General features: G+C 41.9%; 1 protein-coding gene across 1 annotated transcript in view; it reads left to right on the forward strand.

Moving 5' to 3' along the window:
* far1 (fatty acyl CoA reductase 1) overlaps positions 1 to 20,408 on the forward strand; it is a 94,985-nt gene that overhangs the window by 38,980 nt on the left and 35,597 nt on the right. The window contains exons 2-8 of the mRNA XM_060928307.1: positions 561 to 781; positions 1,174 to 1,349; positions 8,758 to 8,937; positions 12,166 to 12,343; positions 12,503 to 12,547; positions 15,436 to 15,563; positions 15,892 to 15,959. Coding sequence (XP_060784290.1) covers positions 593 to 781; positions 1,174 to 1,349; positions 8,758 to 8,937; positions 12,166 to 12,343; positions 12,503 to 12,547; positions 15,436 to 15,563; positions 15,892 to 15,959 — 964 coding nt within the window. The 5' untranslated portion in view covers positions 561 to 592. The remainder of the gene's footprint in view (positions 1 to 560; positions 782 to 1,173; positions 1,350 to 8,757; positions 8,938 to 12,165; positions 12,344 to 12,502; positions 12,548 to 15,435; positions 15,564 to 15,891; positions 15,960 to 20,408) is intronic.

A 20,408-nucleotide genomic window follows, 5' to 3' on the forward strand; every position in this document is an offset into this window, starting at 1 on the left:
CGTCACACGATGTGATTGGCTGGACCGTTTGGAGGATGACGTACAAGTTTGTGGTTGGTCTGGACAAATTACGGAAGTAGTTATCGCGGGATTAGGTTTCGTGGGATTTCATGTCATGTTCATGTCGCGCGCATTGCGTTTTTGTTGAACACAATTTCAAAATAAAAGCAATGCACATTCAGTCCATGCATGAGGTAAAATTAGAAAATACGTTCATTTTGTAATTTCTAATTAACCTTACGCGGGCCGGTCAGAATGAACCAAAGGGCCGGATGCGGCCCGCGGGCCGTAAAATGCCCAGGTCTGGTTTAAAGTGATCTTCATTGAAAAGAACAGTGCTTTTCTTTCAAAAATAAGGACATTTCAAAGTGACCCCAAACTTTTGAACGGTAGTGTACATCACAATGACCATATTTCAGATGGAAATCGAAAGGCCTTCTAGCTTTAAAATAGCATTCTAGTAATAAGGAAAAGTGATACTGTAATGAGGAGGTTAAATATTGTGGAATCGTAAAAGATGAGTGTGTTGCTTTTTTTTTTTTTTTGGACCTGTGATTCAGGTGTGTGACTGCGGAGGCTCGGCACGCTCAGGATGGTCACCATTCCGGAGTACTACACGGGGAAGAACGTGCTGATCACTGGAGCCACGGGCTTTATGGGCAAAGTGCTGCTGGAGAAGCTGCTGCGCTCGTGTCCCAACATCAGGGAAGCCTACGTGCTCGTGCGGCCCAAAGCGGGCCAGTCTCCGAGCGCTCGCATCGCAGACATGATCAACTGCAGGGTGAGTTCAGGGCCTCGGTCACACAAGTCAGATTCCCGAATGTGTACCTGAGCATCACTTAGTATCTTGCTGTTATGAATTTCCTTTTCTTTCCTTTTTTTTTTTTTCCCTAGAGGTATGCAGAGTTTTGCGTTCAAACGTCTAGAGATCATAATAACCATATGAAATTTCTTGCTGTATCCGTTTACTTGCACGTGTGTCTAAAACTTTCAAGTTTGCTCTCCTGATGCACATTCGCTTCAAAATATTCCACAATTCAGGTAACGATGAAATACCAAGAAGATTCAGGTTCGTGAGAAAGATCTAGAAAGTTTACCAGCTGATGTTGTGATGTATTTAAAGTCCGCAAAGTTGAACTTGGTCGTTATTCCTCTTTTGTGTCCCCGCCTCAGCTTTTTGACAGATTAAGAGAAGAGCAGCCGGATTTTGCGGAGAAGATCGTGGCGGTGAACAGCGACCTGACGCAGCCGGAGTTAGACCTCAGCAAAGAAGACCGGGACACGCTGAAAGAGCGCATCAACGTGGTCTTCCACTGCGCTGCTACTGTCCGCTTCAACGAGCCGCTGAAGTAGGCTTCATTTTCACTAAGCCTCATGTTCGTGACTGCTAGCATAATTTTAAATGCTTATATTTAATGCAGTTATTATTGATAGAATTTTTTTTTTTTATTCCATGTTTGGGGATTCCTATGTTGACAGGTGTGAGCATAAACAAGAGACGGGAGTAACGTGATTTATAACTTCTCAGTAAATATGACCAGAATATAAACATTGCAATATCAGTAAGATTTTTTTAAATGATATTTCTTTTTTTTTTATCAGTGAATTTGCACGTGCCCACTGGTGTAGTTTTCAGTTTTTCCGTTTATTTATTTAGTGCTTAATTATAGCGTAGCTAATCCGAGCACTGGTGGTCCATCCATCCATCCATCCATCTTCTGCAGCTTATCCAGGGCCGGGTTGCGGGGTTAGCAGCCTAAGCAGAGCAGCCCAGACTTCCCTCTCCCCGGCCACCTCCGCCAGCTCTTCCCGGGGGAATACCGAGGCGTTCCCAGGCCAGCCGAGAGATGTAATCTCTTCAGCGTGTCCTGGGTCTGCCCCGGGGTCTCCTCCCGGTGGGGCATGCCCAGAGACCCTCCCCTGGGAAGCATCCAGGGGCATCTTAACAAGGTGCCCGAACCACCTCAACTGACTCCTTTTGATGTGGAGGAGCAGCGGTTCTACTCCGAGTCTCTCCCGAATGACCAAGCTTCTCACCCTGTCTCTAAGGGAGAGCCCCGACAACTTGCGGAGAAAACTCATTTCAACTGCTTGTATCCGCGATCTCGTTCTTTCAGTCACTACCCACAGCTCGTGACCATAGGTGAGAGTGAGAACGTACAGTAGATGGACCAGTAAATTGAGAGCTTTACCTTTTGGCTCAGCTCTCTCTTTACCATAACAGACCAGTTTAGCGTCCGCATCACTGCTGACGCTTCCCTGATCCGTCTGTCCAACTCCCTCTCCCCCGTACCCTCATGGTGATGATACACGGGGCAACTTTTTGGGCAATGTTGCCGAGCAAAGTTGCTGGCAACGGGCAACTAGGTGAGACACAGGGTAACTTTTCAGGGCAAAAACAGTTAGCAATGGCAGTTTACAGTTAGCTAAAAAAAAAAAAAAATCGATGTCTTAATTTTTGCTGTGACCATTTAATCAAGCTGTCTGTTGTTTTTTAGAGCTTTGGTGAGGTAAATTCCTCCATATAGAATATTAAAATAACTTACCGGCGTAAAAACAGATGAGGAGTCTCTCCATCTCTTCACTCCACTGACACTGCAGCCGCCATATTTGTTTGAAATTTCTGATCCGAACGTCACCGGAGGTCACATGACTCGATACTCGCGTTCTGATTGGCTTATCTCAAAAAGTTGCCAGAGATTATCAAAACCATTCAGAAAGAAGCAATGTTGCCCGATCTCAATAGAAAAGAGTCAAAACGCAATTGCCCAGCAACATTGCTCGGCAACATTGCCCAAAAAGTTGCCCCGTGTATCATCACCATCACTCATGAACAAGACCCCGAGATACTTAAACTCCTCCACTTGAGGTAACAACTCCCCCCGACCCGAAGTAGGCACTCTACCCATTTCTGGCTGAGCGCCATGGCCACGGACATAGAGGTGCTGATCCTCACCCCAGCCGCTTCACACTCGGCTGCAAACCATCCCAACGCATGCTGTAGGTCACAGATTGATGAAGCCAACAGGACCACATCATCTGCAAAAAGCAGAGACGCGATCGTGATGCCACCAAACTGGACACCCTCCGCCCCTTGGCTGCGCCTAGAAATCCTGTCCATAAAAGTTATGAACAGAACTGGTGACAAAGGGCAGCCCTGGCGGAGACCCACATGCACCGGGAACAAGTCCGACTTACTGCTGGCAATGCGAACCAAACTCCTGCTCCGGTGATACAGGGTCTGAATGGCCCACACCAGTGGGCCCCGAAGCACCTCCCACAGGGCACCAGGAGGGACACAGTCGTAAGCCTTCTCCAGATCCACAAAACACATGTAGACCAGTTGGGCAAACTCCCATGCACCCTCCAGTACCCTTGCAAGGGTAAAGAGCTGGTCCAGTGTTCCACGACCAGGACGAAAACCGCATTGTTCCTTCTGAATCCGAGGTTCGACTATTGACCGGACTCTCCTCTCCAGCACCCCAGCATAGGCTTTCCCGGGGCGGCTGAGAAGTGTGGTCCCCCTATAGTTGGAACACACTCTCCGTGTAGACTGGCGGTCTAGCAATAAACAAATCATATAAATTTACAAGCAGAATGTTAACAATAGTAAGAAATACTAAGGAAATGCAATTAAAGTCAGACTGTTTTCTGATTAGACACATCTAAAAGTTATACGCATGTAAAAATTCTAACCATGCTCAGTTATTTCAGGTTTTTTTAACCTGTCCACAATGTTTTTTTATAACATAGTTAGTCCAGTTTCCTCAGATGTTTAAAAAAAAAAAAAAGTAATTTAAACATGATGAAACAGGGTTCACCAGAAAATCTGAACTAGCTGGCTAAAAAAAAAAAAAAATAGTAGTAGACGGCTTTGGAATTTGTGGCAACGAAGCCACTGCGGCGTGCCTAAGGCGCGCTAATGCTAAGGGAGTCTGGGAGCATGATGATGCTCCCCCAAGAAAATAGTTTTTTGTTTGTTTGAAGATATTTTTGGGCTTTTTTTTTTCACCTTTATTGGATAGGACAGTGTAGAGACAGGAAATGAGTGGGAGAAAGAGACGGGGAGGGATCGGGAAATGACCTCGGGTTGGAATCGAACCTGGGTCCCCGGATTTATGGTATGGCGCCTTATCCACCTGAGCCACGACGCCCCCATCCTCCAAGAAAATTGTGATATTTACATGCCTTTTGGTGGCTTCTCAGTAGAGGTGTGACGATTCAGTTTTTTCACAATTCGATTCGAATCACGATTTTGACCTTCCGATTCGATTCGATTTGAATCACGATTCACATTTTTTTGTCCTCTATTCTATAACTGATGCAAATCATTCTCAATATTCTGTTAACTGGCAGCCTAGAAATGTAAAGCAGTAAAAAACAAAACAAGTCGTGCTGCCTTTGTAATCTTTATTCAGACTCCATTGACTTTGAGTGTAACTATGAATGTATCACAGTTCAGTCATTTTTGGCACGTTTTAATTTTCAAACCGCAAAACACCAAGAAACAAAAAAAGCAACAAAAACTTCTTTTACTTTTGTCTCAGTCTTTTAAAACACAAAAATACAGTCACTTGTGTTCAAGTGAATTCCCCCTCTTGAGACACAACACTCATTGTCCAGAGAGGACCGAAGGCACTGAGACTGTAATAAATGTCGCCAAACTGGGCTTTTAAAAGCCGGTGGCTTCAGGAATTCCGAGTCGTCCGCCATGTTGTTCACAAAACAACGTGCGATCTCACAAGATCGCTATGGCAACCACAAACATGGCTGCGCCCACGTTGCAGCTTCGGATACTGAATCGAATTTTTAATACCAAAATTATGCCGTTTGTCGAAAGTTGTTATGCATCTAGGATTATCAGGATGAAATAGGCCATTTGCAGGAATTGGTCACGTGTCAATTTTCCCCAGAGCAACAAGCCCGTGGTGGGCAAGCTAACTTGACGTTCCTTGACAACCATAAGAGTTTGACTGGCGATGCGAAGCAATCCATTTCTATAATAGCTGTTTTTACTTTATCGACTATGTCTTTTTTGACCCGAATTTTCATGTGTACTTGGAAAAAGTTTGTGGTTTTAACTTCTGTCGTAAGTTAAAGCGAATCATTGGCCGTAAAAGAGAGTTTTTTGGGCTCAAGTTGGTCATCGCCAAAAGTAATTCACGTGCAAAATGGCGGATTTCTCAGGTATGGTTATAACTTATAATTTCTCCTTTTCTACCTTTAATCATTTGCTTACTGTAGTTTACACCCTGTCCAGGTTTTTTTGACCATGAGATCCTGCACTTTTGGCAGCGACCAACTTGAGTCCAAAAAACACTCATTTACAGCCAGTGATTCGCTTTAACTTCCGACAGAAGTTAAAACCGCAAGCTTTTTCCAAGTACACACGAAAATTCGGGTCAAAAAAGACAGTAGAAGAGGTAAAAACAGCTATTATAGAAATGGATTGCTTCGAATAGCCAGTCAAACTCTTATGGTTGTCAAGGAATGTCAAGTTAGCTTGCCCACCATGGGCTTGTTGCTATGGGGAAAATTGACACGTGACCAATTCCTGCAAATGGCCTATTAGGTATTGTTAGTGAATCATGATTGATTAAATTTTGAGAGATTTTTGAATCGTGGATTGAAATGGATCGATCGATCAGGGATCGATTAATCGTCAGACCTCTACTTCTCAGATATATATGTTATTTACCAGCTGGGAGGTCCGTATCGTGAAATACCGTGACCGAGGTCTTGAAATAGGGCCAAGGTCAGTATTCAAGGCCGAGGTCACGATATTTCACCATACGGACCGACCTTAAGCTGGTAAATAATATGTTTATTTTTTTCTTTACCAAATTCTAACAGAAAACGAGAGCGCCCGAAAGGGAAAACCGAGCCGAGCCGCCATTTTGAATCCTCATTCACGGCTGTAATGCAAATGGCTTCCTCCTTGGTATACAAGTGCACTTCCATGGCAGGAAAAAAACTACATTTTGCCGCCTATGTAGTGCCCTATTTATACAAAATTGAGTCATTCAGGATTCAGCCATGTTTTTGCTCGGCGTTAGCAACAGTTAGAGGTTTTTAGCTTTCTCCTGAAATGTTCTCTTTTATTTCTTCTTCCTCAGGGCAGTAAAACTCGCTTTCGCTGTGAACACTGTCGTTATCGCTATCCATGCTGTAAAATTAATGCTATTATCCTGAGAAATGCTGGCAAACATTTATAATATTTTTGATAATCTTATAAATAAATCTTATATAAAAAAAAGATAAATGTTGACAAAAATGCTACTGTTTGTTGTTGTGAACGAGCGAGTCGCCAGAGGTCTGTAACCGGGGTCCGTAACTGGGGTCCGTACCGTAGGATACGGACCCGCTCGCCAGCGGGAGCGCAGGATTTGATGGAAACCGGACTGCGAAAAAATATATATATATATTTGAAAAATAGAATATTCAAGGTTTCTAGTGGTGTTACTTGAATGTTTCTAGCACAAAAACTCGCAGAGCTTTAGATGTGTGTTTACTAACAGTCCTAAAAGTCCCCTGTGGGGGGGTCGGCGACCTGAGTGTTCATGTTTTTAGGACTGTAACCCTTTCATTTCTGAAGCAAATTTGAAAGAAATTGAGGCCGAATTAGAAGAGAATAATTATAATGGAAAAAAATGAAAGCACTTAAAGAATGAAAGAAATTAAATATAACATTTGAAATGCTGATATTTTTGGGTCTTCTCTGAAGGCTTAGAAGGCCCTGACAGTTCCCCTCTGCACTGCTGTAGTCATCATTATTCTAGGTCAGTGTTTCTCAAACTTTTTCAGACCAAGGACCACTTTGTCCCAAAAAAAAAATTCAGGGACCACCTGTCAACACCCCCCGCCCCACACAACACACACACACACACACACACACACACACACACACACACAGACCATACAGAGATGTGTACAGTCCAGAAAAATCCCAACTTTAGATATTCATTGTGGTATTTTCTTTTCACCTTTGCCGTTGGTTTAGTCTGCCGAGCTTATTTTTCTTGTTCTTCCTGTGTTGGGGACTCAGTGCTAACTGAATCTTCTTTTCTTTGCATTTTCTCCTTATTGATGCTTGTGTCGGTAGTGTCAGGTTGTTTCCTCTTAACTGAACCTGTCAGCCACTTCTCCATCCTTGTTGTTTCACTTTCAGTAAGTTAAAAAAATCGCCACGAACACGAGCTAGTTAGGATTAGCCTATTATATGTTCAGAATTTTCGTTTGCTTGTTTTCAGGTCTGCCTGCCTGTTTGCCTGTGAGGCAGAGATTTGTGAGGTGACTGTTGCCTAGGGACGAGAGGTGGAATAAGAGCACGTGCACACTACAAGTTTTATGTGGTGCAAATTCAGATGCAGAACACTTTTTAAATAATAATAATGATGAAATTACAGTAGCCTGGGCCCGCCCATCCTAAGCGTGACGCAACACAAGGGCTTGTTGCGAGCTTAGTCTGGCCAGGCAGGCTATCTACAGCTCTTCCAAGCTCCCGAAAAATCGGGAACCAATCAACTTTGAGCATCTCCAACGGCCCTGGGTAGAGGCGTGTTCAAGGCACTGACGTAGTAGAACTGCGACCGGAAGCCGTAAATTGTTTACAGAATCTATGCCGGAAGCACTTCATTCACTAGAAACATTACGAACATGGAGCAAGTTCTCATTGAAAACGGAGCAAAGAGCAGCCCTGGAGGTATTTATTGAAAGGAAGGACGTTTTCGCCTTGCTCCCGACCGGCTTCGGTAAGAGTTTAATCTACCAGTTAGCCCCGTCGCGTCGCATACGTCAGAGGAAAGAGTGATGTGATTGGTTTAAGCTTCGTCACAGCCTTTTCTGGCTTCGACCAGTAGCAAACTGAGGCATTTCAGGGAGGCGGGTCAACCACGGGCTCTGGGAAACGCTTGGGCTTAATATCTTGGCCAGACCAATAGCTTGTAGAGCTTTGAAGTCGCGTTAGCCAGACTAAAATTACAGGCCCGTTTGATTGCCGTTAAAAACAAGATTGGATAGATTTAACTTTCTAATAACGTTACAAAGCATACGGTAGCTTATCTTGAAAACGCTGACTACATTTGTAGATCACCTCGCGGACCACTTGAGGTCTCTCGCGGACCACACTTTGCGAAACACTGTTCTAGGTCCTAAAAAAGAGCCTGCACCTTTTGGTTGACTCGGGCACAGCGGGTCGTTAAAGACCAAAAGACTGCTCGGGTGCTGTTGTGCGCAGCCATTCAGTGCTTTTCGGTCCTTAGTAGTAGCTTATAATCAATGTGAAAATAGTGTGGATAAGATGGGGGAGGGTACGGGGTGTTAAATCTTCTGGTTCTAGCAAGGACTGGTTGTTGCATTCAAGACTGGAGAACTGGCGCTTGTCTTTTAATACTTTCTATATTTCCTTACAGATTTTATTTCTGACCACTTTATCAACCCACATGAGAGAAAAATCATCCTGCAACTGCACCTTTTGTGCCGTTGCTACGTTTAGTGTTTGTAGAATGTTGTATCCAGAGCAGCCTTCAACCACTGTTGGTTTTGTGTGTGTTTAGTTTTTGATTCGAACCCACTCAGGTACTCTTCTGTATTCACTCTTCTTCAGGTTCATGAGGATGAGTTTTAGAAAAGCTTAGCGAACTGGTTTTCTTCCCAGGAAGTGATGTTAATGTCCCAGAGTTTATTTGACGCATTGGATCAGGATGTGATTAGTACTTAGGTTTTGAATTGACGCTGTCGTATGCATGCGTCACTCAGAGATGCCATGCAGCTGAACGTGCTGGCCACACAGAAGATGTTGAGTCTGGCCCACGGGATGAAGCACCTGGAGGTGTTTATTCACATCTCCACAGCATACGCTCACTGTGACCGAGAGCTCATCGAGGAGATCGTCTATCCACCACCCGTAGACTACAGGAAGCTCATTGACACACTGGAGTGAGTATTTTCAACGAGTATTACAGCTCTGAAACCCTGATTAATCTGATACCACAGAGCTGTCGGATTCTTGATTCTGATTGGTCGAAAAGTGTCAGTTTTCTGTTACAGTAGTTCTGAATGCCGCTCCAGCTGCGACGTTTTCCAACAGAGTAAAGGCTTCAGGCCAGATGAGTTTACGGTTTCTCAGTAACTTGACATTTTTAGATGTACAGTTATAGCTGTTCTAACACAAATGATGATGATAGGAATGAACATGTTTTAGGATATTCCACAATATTAAATGTAACTATAAAAGGATAAAAAGTGTAAGGGTCATTTGTTTGTTTATTGAATAAAAAAAAATTTCAGCATTGGGCCATCCTTAAAAAAAAATCCATTCCCTGTCCACCGGGTGAGCAAAAAAATTTTCAGTAGGGAGGGAGGGATATATATATATATATATATATATATATATATATATATATATATATATATATATACAGTATATATGTGACCCCTCACCAAATCCAGGGACGCATGTCGGCCGAAACGAATCCGAGATAATCGCAAAAGAAGCATTTTTTTTTTTAATTTGTGATTTTCGTTTTTTTCCATCATGTGCAAGTTGAGATCTTGAAGAATGCAATCAGTATTTCAGATAATAGATTGTTTTGTTGGAAAAGCATAAATTTTTTTGTTGCAAATTGTCTCGTTTTTGTCAGGACTGTAGCCTGCTGGGGGGTATGGGTAAATTACCATATGGGTCATTCACATGATGATTTAAGTCTTTTGGTTTTTTTTTTTTTCGTGAATCAGCTGTATGATACGAGCTGAGCTCGTGGCTACTTAAGCTGCATACAGGCGTGTAATTTCACTATGGAATGAGGAAGCTAAACAGAGCGCAGAGGAGCTGAAACACCGCAAAGCAAACAGACACACGGTATTTACATCGGAGATGACCATTTCTAGCAAAAAAAACGCAACCTCATTTTCCAGATTGAATGGAATACTTGAATGATCGGATGATACACGGACCGTTCTAGGATTACATTCCATCGGAGGCATTGGTGTGTGCAAGGCGCCGTTTCTCTTTCTGATGGGGTGAGTTTATTAATCTAAGGCTGTGTGGTTATTTTTGCATGTAACGGAGAGTGTTGTGGTTTGGTTAAGCCTAGGTCACAACCGGACGTACGATTTTTTGGCCGTGTGATTTTTGGCATTTCCCAAATTGCTGCGTTTTTTTTTGTTCACGGAGAAAGACGCGCGTTGGCCGTAAGTTTGTCTTGCAACCTGAAAAAAACGTAAGCGCCCGTAGAGTTTGTTTGACATGACAAAGAACCTCTGCGGCCGGTCTGCGGCTCGAAAATCAGCACATCACACGCGCGCTCTCGTGCGTTTCACACGCGCCCTCCGTGCGTTTCTTGCATGTAGACCGGCCGTAGGAGCACGGTACGGCCGGTTGTGACCGAGGCTTTACATGAAACTAGCGTTGTGTTAGTTGTGTCATCATCGTGCTGTCTTTCTAATGGTGTGAGTAATTTTTCAACCACAAAACGTTAAAGTATACTTTAGGACTTATTTTTGTACTTCATAATTGTGTTGGGCATACTTTGCATGGAAGGAAAATTGACGTGGTGATCTTTGTTTACATGAAAGTAGCATCGTGCTAGCTCGTAGGGGGTAGGGCTTTCCTTAATGTCATGCAGATGAGCACCATTATGTGCCCGCCCTGCACCCAGAGTAGCTGAGATGGAAAACTTTGAGGGCGATTTTCTCCCTTTCCTGTTTTAAGAGGTATGCACTTTCAAAAGGCCACACATTCTTCAAATATTGTCAGATCTCCACATGGAAGGCATCATTGGAAAGCTTAGAAACTGTACTTTCTGAATCTGTCAATAACTCAAAATGCCCCCGGGCCGACATGTGTCCCTGGATTCTGTGATCTGACACATATATGGATGGATAAGAAATCGCAATGCTGTGTTTGCTTTTTCTTTCAGTACTTTTTTTTATTACAAAAGCAGACACAGTTAATAAAATATGACGGTTTAATCAACTGAAACTTGTACAAAAACTTTGTTAGCATTTTAAATGCTGACTGCAACATTTGCAGAACTTTTACAAAAGGTACTTAAAATGTTTTGAACACTAAACTTTGTACTGCACTGCACTCGTTTGACATTCAGAATTTTTATGTAAGAGTGCAAAGAAACTGATCATTTACCAATGTTTTCAGGTTTTTGTTCTTTGAAACTATGACAAGCAAAACTTCAGTGTAAACAAATTTTAACCTCAATGTAAATAAACTTGAACATGCTTATTTTTTTTTAGATTTTTTTGCTGCTCTTGCAGCTGCAGCTGTGTTTTTAGGTCCACGTTTTAGGGACTGTTCTCCTACAGATCTGTCAGGGTCATTAACAAAGTAGGTAATGAATTTCGCATAACAAAACTCAAAAGCTGTTTGTAACGTCTCGGATGGATCAAGATCAAACGAATTTTACAGTAACGGTTTGTGATGGTCCGACACACGGACTTTTTGTAGTTCTAAATCGAGCGTTAGGCCGAGTTCGGATGAAATTACACTATTAAAATGATCACTGAATGATTTGTTTTTCTGAATCTTTACTGTTTTGTTGTTCGCTAGAATAAAATTTTGCGATTTCACACTTAAGCAAATGTTTGGAAACTCCGGATCTCCTTCCTTCATGGTGGCTGCCATTTTTTTGTGCCGCACGGCGCATGCGCAGAGCTGATTCCATTCTATATTCTGCGCGGAATGCGTAAATGTCAAGTTCGATTTTAGATTTATGAACCCGAAAAAAATGTCGAAAAACCGGCATTAAAAAAAAAAATTTCAACCGCACAAACGGCACTCACCCGGCTGGTGGACCGGAAACAGAACATTTTTTTAATAATGGCCTTGGCGAATTTCTGTGTCACAAGAAGATTACGACACTTTGAAACGTTCTGTTACAAAGAACAAAGAGAGGAAAAAAAAACAACGCTGTGGTGGCTACATCACACCACACCACACCCTAATTATAATTAGTGTTTTATTCCTTACAGGGTGCAGGTTTGTCTGTTGAACATTTTAGAGTGTTTGACAAATAGCCTACGAAGGCTTTTTAACTTCTTGGAGTGTGAAAATGAAAACTGACAGCCAGTGTAACGTTAAACAATTTTTAAAAGTTTACAGTAGTGCGAGACTGTATCTGCAGCCTAATTGTGTCATGTGTTTATGTGCAGGTGGATGGACGATAAGCTGGTCAGTCTGATGACTCCGAAGCTGCTCGGTGAGCGACCCAACACGTACACGTACACCAAAGCCCTGGCCGAGTACCTGGTGCAGCAGGAGTGTGGGAACCTTAACGTGGCCATCGTCCGGCCTTCTATAGTAGGAGCCAGCTGGAAGGAGCCCTTCCCTGTAAATATCTCTCACACTACTGTAATCTACTCGCTAACATTATCACTAGTTTTATATTCTCTCATCACTAGTGTAATATTGTCACTTCACTGAAGTGTTATATTTTTATATCACTAGTGTAATACTGTGTGCTGAACCACCACTTGTTTTCCGCACCAGGGCTGGATAGATAATTTCAATGGACCGAGTGGAATATTCATTGCTGTAAGTGCATCATCATCATCACCACCCTCGCTGTCATTATCATTTACTATCATTATTATTATTGCCACCATTTTCACCATCATCATTACCCTCACTATCATCATTGTTGCCATCATCACCTTCACTATTGTCATCTTTATCTTCACCATCATCATCATTGTCACTGTCATCACCATCACTATGATCATCAACATCTGTTATCATCATCACTATCATCATCACCATCATGATCATTACTGTCATCATCATTGTTGCCATCACCATCACTATCATCATCATCTCATCACTGTCATTACCATCACTATCATCTTCATCATCACTACCATCATCATATTCGTAATCACTATCATCTTCATCACAACATCACTATCATTACCATCATATTCATAATCACTGTCATCACCATCACGGTCATCTTCATCATCACATCACCATCAATACCATCACGGTCATCTTCATCATCGCATCACCATCATTACCATCACGGTCATCATCATCATCACATCACCATCATTACCATCACGGTCATCTTCATCATCGCATCACCATCAATACCATCACGGTCATCTTCATCATCGCATCACCATCAATACCATCACGGTCATCTTCATCATCGCATCACCATCATTACCATCACGGTCATCTTCATCATCGCATCACCATCATTACCATCACTGTCATCTTCATCATCGCATCACCATCATTACCATCACGGTCATCTTCATCATCACATCACCATCATTACCATCACGGTCATCTTCATCATCGCATCACCATCAATACCATCACGGTCATCTTCATCATCGCATCACCATCAATACCATCACGGTCATCTTCATCATCGCATCACCATCATTACCATCACGGTCATCTTCATCATCGCATCACCATCATTACCATCATGGTCGTCATCATCATCGCATCATCATCATTACCATCACGGTCATCTTCATCATCGCATCACCATCAATACCATCACGGTCATCTTCATCATCGCATCACCATCAATACCATCACGGTCATCATCATCGCATCACCATCATTACCATCACTGTCATCTTCATCATCGCATCACCATCATTACCATCACGGTCATCTTCATCATCGCATCACCATCATTACCATCATGGTCGTCATCATCATCGCATCATCATCATTACCATCACGGTCATCTTCATCATCGCATCACCATCATTACCATCACTGTCATCTTCATCATCGCATCACCATTACCATCACTATCATCTTCATCATCGCATCACCGTCATTACCATCACAGTCATCTTCATCATCGCATCACCATCATTACCATCACGGTCATCATCATCATCGCATCACCATCATTACCATCATGGTCGTCATCATCATCGCATCACCATCATTACCATCACAGTCATCATCATCATCGCATCACCATCATTACCATCATGGTCGTCATCATCATCGCATCACCATCAATACCATCACGGTCGTCATCATCATCGCATCACCATCAATACCATCACGGTCATCTTCATCATCACATCAACATTACCATCATCACTATCATCTTCATCATCTCATCATTGCCATCACTATCACAATCATCATCATCCTTACCATCACTATCATCATCTCATTACCATCACTATCATCATATTCATCATCACTGCCATCATCACATTAATATCATCATTGCCGCCATCATCACTATCATAATGATCACTGTCATTTTCATCATCACTATCATAACCATCACTATCATCTTTATCCTCACATCACTATCATTACCATCGCTATCATTATATTCATTATCACGGTCATCTTCATCACATTAATATCATTATTGTCACCATCATTGTCATCATCACTATCATATTCATCATCACATTAATGTTATTATCGTCGCCATCGTCATCATCGCTATCATCACTATCATGTTCATCATCACATTATTATCATTACCATCACTATCATCTTTATCATCACATCACTATCATTGCCATCACAATTATCATCATCACATCACCATCATCATTACCATCAGTGTCATCACCATCATTACGTCACTATTATCATCATTGTTGGCTTCATCACAGTCACTGTCATCAGTCATCGTTATCATCACTGTCATCATTACCAACACAATCATCATCATCATCATCATCATCATTCCCACTGTCGTTATCGTCACTATCATTATCATCATCACCATTATCTTCAACACCATTACTATCATTATCCTTGTCGTCTGCATCATCACCACCACATAGGGTTCTTCTTTCATCACCATAACCACCACCATCATTATTATTATTATTATTATTATTATTATTATTATTGTAAAATTGTATAAAAGTGTCTGCGATGATTTGATGACGTATCATATTGTCAGAAGTGTGTGTGTGTGTGTGTGTGAGGGAGAGCGAGAGAGAGATTTTTTTTGTTGCTAGATACGGATTCCAGACTTTCTTTCTAAGGTGCCTTAGCATCATTTTGTTGAAAATTAAACCAATGTAGATTATATTTTTATCTTTCTCAGAACATTCGTCATGTATTACTCGAGTGGAGAAATAAATTCAGTTTTGAAACCACTAGCCACGCGTCATTATAATGACTGTCTATTTTAATCTTAGGAATAAAAAAGCCATATGATAAACTCCTTATTAACATCGCCTGCTCGCTCTTTACGGGAAAACATCAGACCTCTGTCTTTTTGTACTCTCAAGACCTCGGTCTGATATTTTCCCATAAAGACCTCGTGCTCAGTTAATAATCACCTCAACTTCGTCTCGCTTATTCACTTCGCCTTCAGCGAATAATGGTTAAATATTGTCAGAAGTGTGTGTGAGATTTTTTACTTCATTTTATTTTCCTGCTGTTATGGTGAAGCTGTTGTATTTATGCAGGCAGGGAAAGGCATCCTACGCACCATGAGAGCCTCTAACAGCGCTGTAGCTGACCTCGTGCCAGTCGACGTGGTCATAAACACGACTCTGGCTGCCGCTTGGTACTCAGGCTCACAGAAACACGCCAGGTCAGTGTGCCAACAGCTCACGTAAATCAGCTGGGATGTTTCACAGTGCTGTCGCTTTAATGCTCCAGATATTCATTCTGTATTCATATCTGAACGAGACATGACTAACAGAACAAAAATAGAAAATATATTTCAGTAGACTTAGCATAGCTGGCGAAAGTACCGGTAGAACATGGGATCTTAACCATTGCAAGGTTTTTTGTTTTTTCCCTTTTAGCTGTGCAAGTATTGTAGAAATATGAGTAATATTCCAAGAGCGATATTCATTCAGACAGTATTAGTATCTACGCTTCCTTGTTTGACAACGTGTGTCTCTTTTTGTTTGCAGGCCAAAAAGTTTGTTGGTGTACAACTGCACAACCGGCACAATCAACCCCTTTCACTGGGGTGAAGTTGGTATGAACCGTTCTTTGGTTTTAGCACATCGACTGCTGTAAATTACATTTCCATGCTAGACACGATTCCTTATATTCATTCCACTAGTGGTTGTGTTTCACACTCGCTTCCTCAATCGCTGACCATGACAAGTTATAAACATCAGCCCAACTGGAGATCAAAACCAGGAAGTCCGTCACTCTGTAATCAGCTGACATGACGGTCACTGATACGCCACATGAGTCTACAGTGTGGTCTAGAAAGAAATCAGCCCTTGATACCATTCTGTGTATTTTTCTCACAACCCTTGGAAGTTCTCTGCCACTCGGTTCCACAGAAGTCCAGAAATGTGTTCATGTTTGTTAATCTGGTATGGATGGCGCAAACAAAAGCTTATATTATATTATCGTTTCATTTTCTTTAAAAAGACCAGAGGTGGTGAACCTACTCCTAATCCATTCTGATTTCTTGGGCTGACTTGCAGTTCTTTACTTGCCCACTCAAGAAGCGTGGGCAAGTAAAGAGCCATTAACAGCCAGGGATGTTTATAAACACCATCGACTACGTGCAAGCTTGCATTCTGGAGAGGGTTGGATCACTGGACGAGATGCTAGGATGAGAGGATGATTGCTACAGATCTCCTCAGAGTTACAGTTTGTTCTAACAGCCAAGTTGAAATCTAAAACGCACACCATTAGGCTACGTTCACACTGCAGGCTGAAGTGACTCAAATCCGATCTTTTCGCCCATATGTGACCTGTATCCGATCTTTTATTGACAATATGAACGACACAGATCCGATTTTTTCAAATCCGACCCAGGCCGTTTGGATATGTGGTCCTAATTCCGATTCCTATCCGATCTTTTCATATGCGACTTCAGTCTGAACCGCCAGGTCGCATTCATCCGACTTACACGTCATCAACAAGCCACAAACGTCACTATTCTGCGCTGAAGTCGGCGGCGGGTCTCTCAAAAAAAGTTACAACAACATGGCGCATAATCACGGGCGCAGATAGAGGGGGGGACTCGTCCCACCCAGATTTAAATTCACCTCGTTCGGTCCCCCCCACTTATAGGGAGGAAAAAACGTCTATGCTGTCTTTCTTTGCATAAGGCAAACCTCACGGAAAAATCAAAAGACTAATTACCATTCGGTTTATTGAGGTGCACAGCAGTGTATACATAGTTGCAACCACTCACATAAAACAAAGACTGATATTCGGTTGGTTGAGCTGCGCAGACTGCACAGGTTGCGAGCTCGAGCTTGGTTGCTATGGTTACTAACAACAAGTTTGACAGGCATATTGGGGTTGGGGTTGGTTTGCTGGCAGCTTTGTCCCCCCCAGTTTTTTGTCCCCCCCAGTTCAAAAAACGTATCTGCGCCCCTGCGCATGACATCAATGCGAGGGACGCTTCGGGCTGTGAAGGTTCTGAATCTTCTCAATGGAAGGACGCAGAGGTTAGGGAGCTGATTTCCATTTGGGGGGATGCAGCTATTCAAGCTAGATTGGATGAGTCATACCGCAACCGGGCGGTTTTACTTCCGTAAACACTGGCCATGCTCACTGCGTGTGACGTCGTCGTATCCTGCAATGCGCATGCGGAACACTTTTAGGTCGCTTTTCATTCATACTGAGGATCACATACAAGTCGCATATATTTGTTAATGTGAACGACCTCACAAAAAAATCGGATTTCACAAAAAAATCGGAATTGAGCATTAAGCCTTGCAGTGTGAACGTAGCGTCTGATCAACAAATGAAAAGGCATTCATGAAATGTGAGCAAAGCCCCATTGTCCCGACTCTCACCCATTATAACGCATCAAAAACCTATGGTATCTGATACAGTTAAGAAGATTTAATAATAAGGGCTCGACATTAATCCGACTGTCCGGGACAACCAAAGGTTTGGTCTGGATAAGTCAAATCCGCATCTGCCCGTTTGACCGGACGAGTTGAATATATGTTAAATGACTATTTTTATAGGAACTATTCAAGAGTTACATCAATAAAGTTCCAACAAGACTAGTTCAATCCCCTCAGAAATTTTTGGGAAGGCGAGTACAGCAGGTAAAATAACCACGTCGTAATATCTATTCATAGATTATTAGACTCCCCGAAATCAGAGAAATAGCGATTAAATACCTCAATAAAATAAATCTATGGTGAATCTTCATTTTATTTGGACGTTCATTTTCTTTCTTTTGGATGGTTCACGTTAACATTAACCATCACAAATGTCGTAAACTACAGTATTTCACGGGAGTTTTACAACAGTTCCGAACTCACGGTTTATTTTCATTCACAACGGGATTCTGTCACCCAAAACTTTGGCACGTCCGAAAGCATGTTTTCTTTCATTTTTTTTATCCCCCGCTAGCCGAAAGGCCCAAAGGCGGATTATGTCGTAGCGATGTCCATCCATCCTGGGAAGGGCGCTCACGTTCTGAAATCAACTCCTCTCACAATTTTCGGACGAATTTCTCGAAACTTGGCAGAAGGCCTTGTTGTATGACGGTAATACGCATATTGAAATTTTGTTTAATTTGGGAAGATTTTCCCAGAGTTACGCCCTCGATTATTAACAAACTTGTACTTTGGTAATTTCATCAAGGTGTGCTTGCTTTCTGAAATCAACTTCCCTCACAATTTTTATTATCCTCCGCTGGCCGAAAGTCCGTCAGTCCCGGGAAGCGTGGTCACCTTCTGAAATCAACTCCTCCCACAATTTTTGGAGGAATTTCACGAAATTTGGCAGGATTCTGTGTTATATGTCGGTAATACGCTTATTGCAATTTCGTTCAATTCAGTCTCATTTTACCAGAGTTGCCAGCGGGGGATATTGTGCTCTCAGGGCACTCTTGTTTTTTCATCGAAAGAAAGTGAAAAAGACGACAATCCCAACTCTTAAAACTGCAGATCAGGTAATGGGTTCGAACACGTGCACCGTAATGGGACATTGAATAGTTTCTATTTATTGTTAGAGTTAAAGTTTGAGTTTCGTTGAAAAATTATCAATCATTAAAGCGTAATGATCATAAATATACCTGCTTTTTGATAACTTTTTTTTTCTTCACTAAACGACTAAGTACATAGTAATAAAAAGGTTACAGTCAGGGCAAGTGAAAACTTTTTGATTGTCCAATTAGATTCAAAAGTTAATGTCGAGCCCTGTAGATAGACACAGATCTGTTGAATTACACACACCAAGAGCGACCAGCAGTATCGATCGACTTGCTCTTGACTAATTTAACTGAAAAATCCATAACTCTTCAAACACCTTGTTATCCACTAATCCTGTTTGGCAAAACCCTGGCTAAGGATATGAAACCCCACCAAGGATAGCACAGATACTGTTAATGTATTGTGATTTCATTTAAGTCGTGAACACGTCCCAGCCGTGCCAATCTGAACAGGCCATAGCAGTCAAGCCAAGTCTTTCACTTTACCCTGAATACATCACTAACTGCAGCGTTTTTTGTTTTGTTTCTTTTAACTCTGTGATGCAACATGTTCCTGAAATTTAAAGCACTCTGTTATTGTTTAATTACTTTCCCACTGTTGGTTTTTAGCTTCAGGTCGCTAATGTAACACTTTAAATACCTTAATTTTGTCTGATGTTGAGCAAAATGATTTAAGAAAAACAGTGACAAATGACAAAAGAAGGAATCTTCTCCTGGTAAAATTGCTCAGTTTGTCATAATAATAGTAATGGCAGGTTTTTTCCCCCCAATATAAAACATAACACAGTGCATCTTTTCTCAATCCATGCACATTTTAAAAAAACCCAACTATAATCTATGGCCTGACTGATTGATTGAGATATATATATATATATACACGGTGTGTGTGTGTGTGTGTATATATATATATATATATATATATATATATATATATATATATATATACACACACACACACACTATATATATATATATATATATATATATATATATATGATATATATGTGTGTGTGTGTGTGTGTGTGTGTGTGTGTGTGTGTGTATGTATGTTATTTACCAGCTTAAGGTCGGTCCGTATGGTGAAATACCGTGACCGAGGTCTTGAAAGTACTGAGCGACGCCCTCTGGGCTGAGGTCAGTATTCAAGGCCGAGGTCACGGTATTTCACCATACGGACCGACCTTAAGCTGGTAAATAATATATTTATTTTTTTCTTTACCAAATTCTAACAGAAAACGAGAGCGCCCGAAAGGGAAAACCGAGCCAAGCCGCCATTTTGAATCCTCATTCACGGCTGTAATGCAAATGGCTTCCTCCTCGGTATACAAGTGCACTTCCATGGCAGGAAAAAAACTACATTTTGCTGCCTATGTAGTCCCCTATTTATACAAAATTGAGTCATTCAGGATTCAGCCATGTTTTTGCTCGGCGTTAGCAACAGTTAGAGGTTTTTATCTTTCTCCTGAAATGTTTTCTTTTATTTCTTCTTCCTCAGGGTAGTAA

The sequence above is a fragment of the Neoarius graeffei genome, chromosome 8, assembly GCF_027579695.1.
Source record: "Neoarius graeffei isolate fNeoGra1 chromosome 8, fNeoGra1.pri, whole genome shotgun sequence".
Lineage (NCBI taxonomy): Eukaryota > Metazoa > Chordata > Actinopteri > Siluriformes > Ariidae > Neoarius > Neoarius graeffei.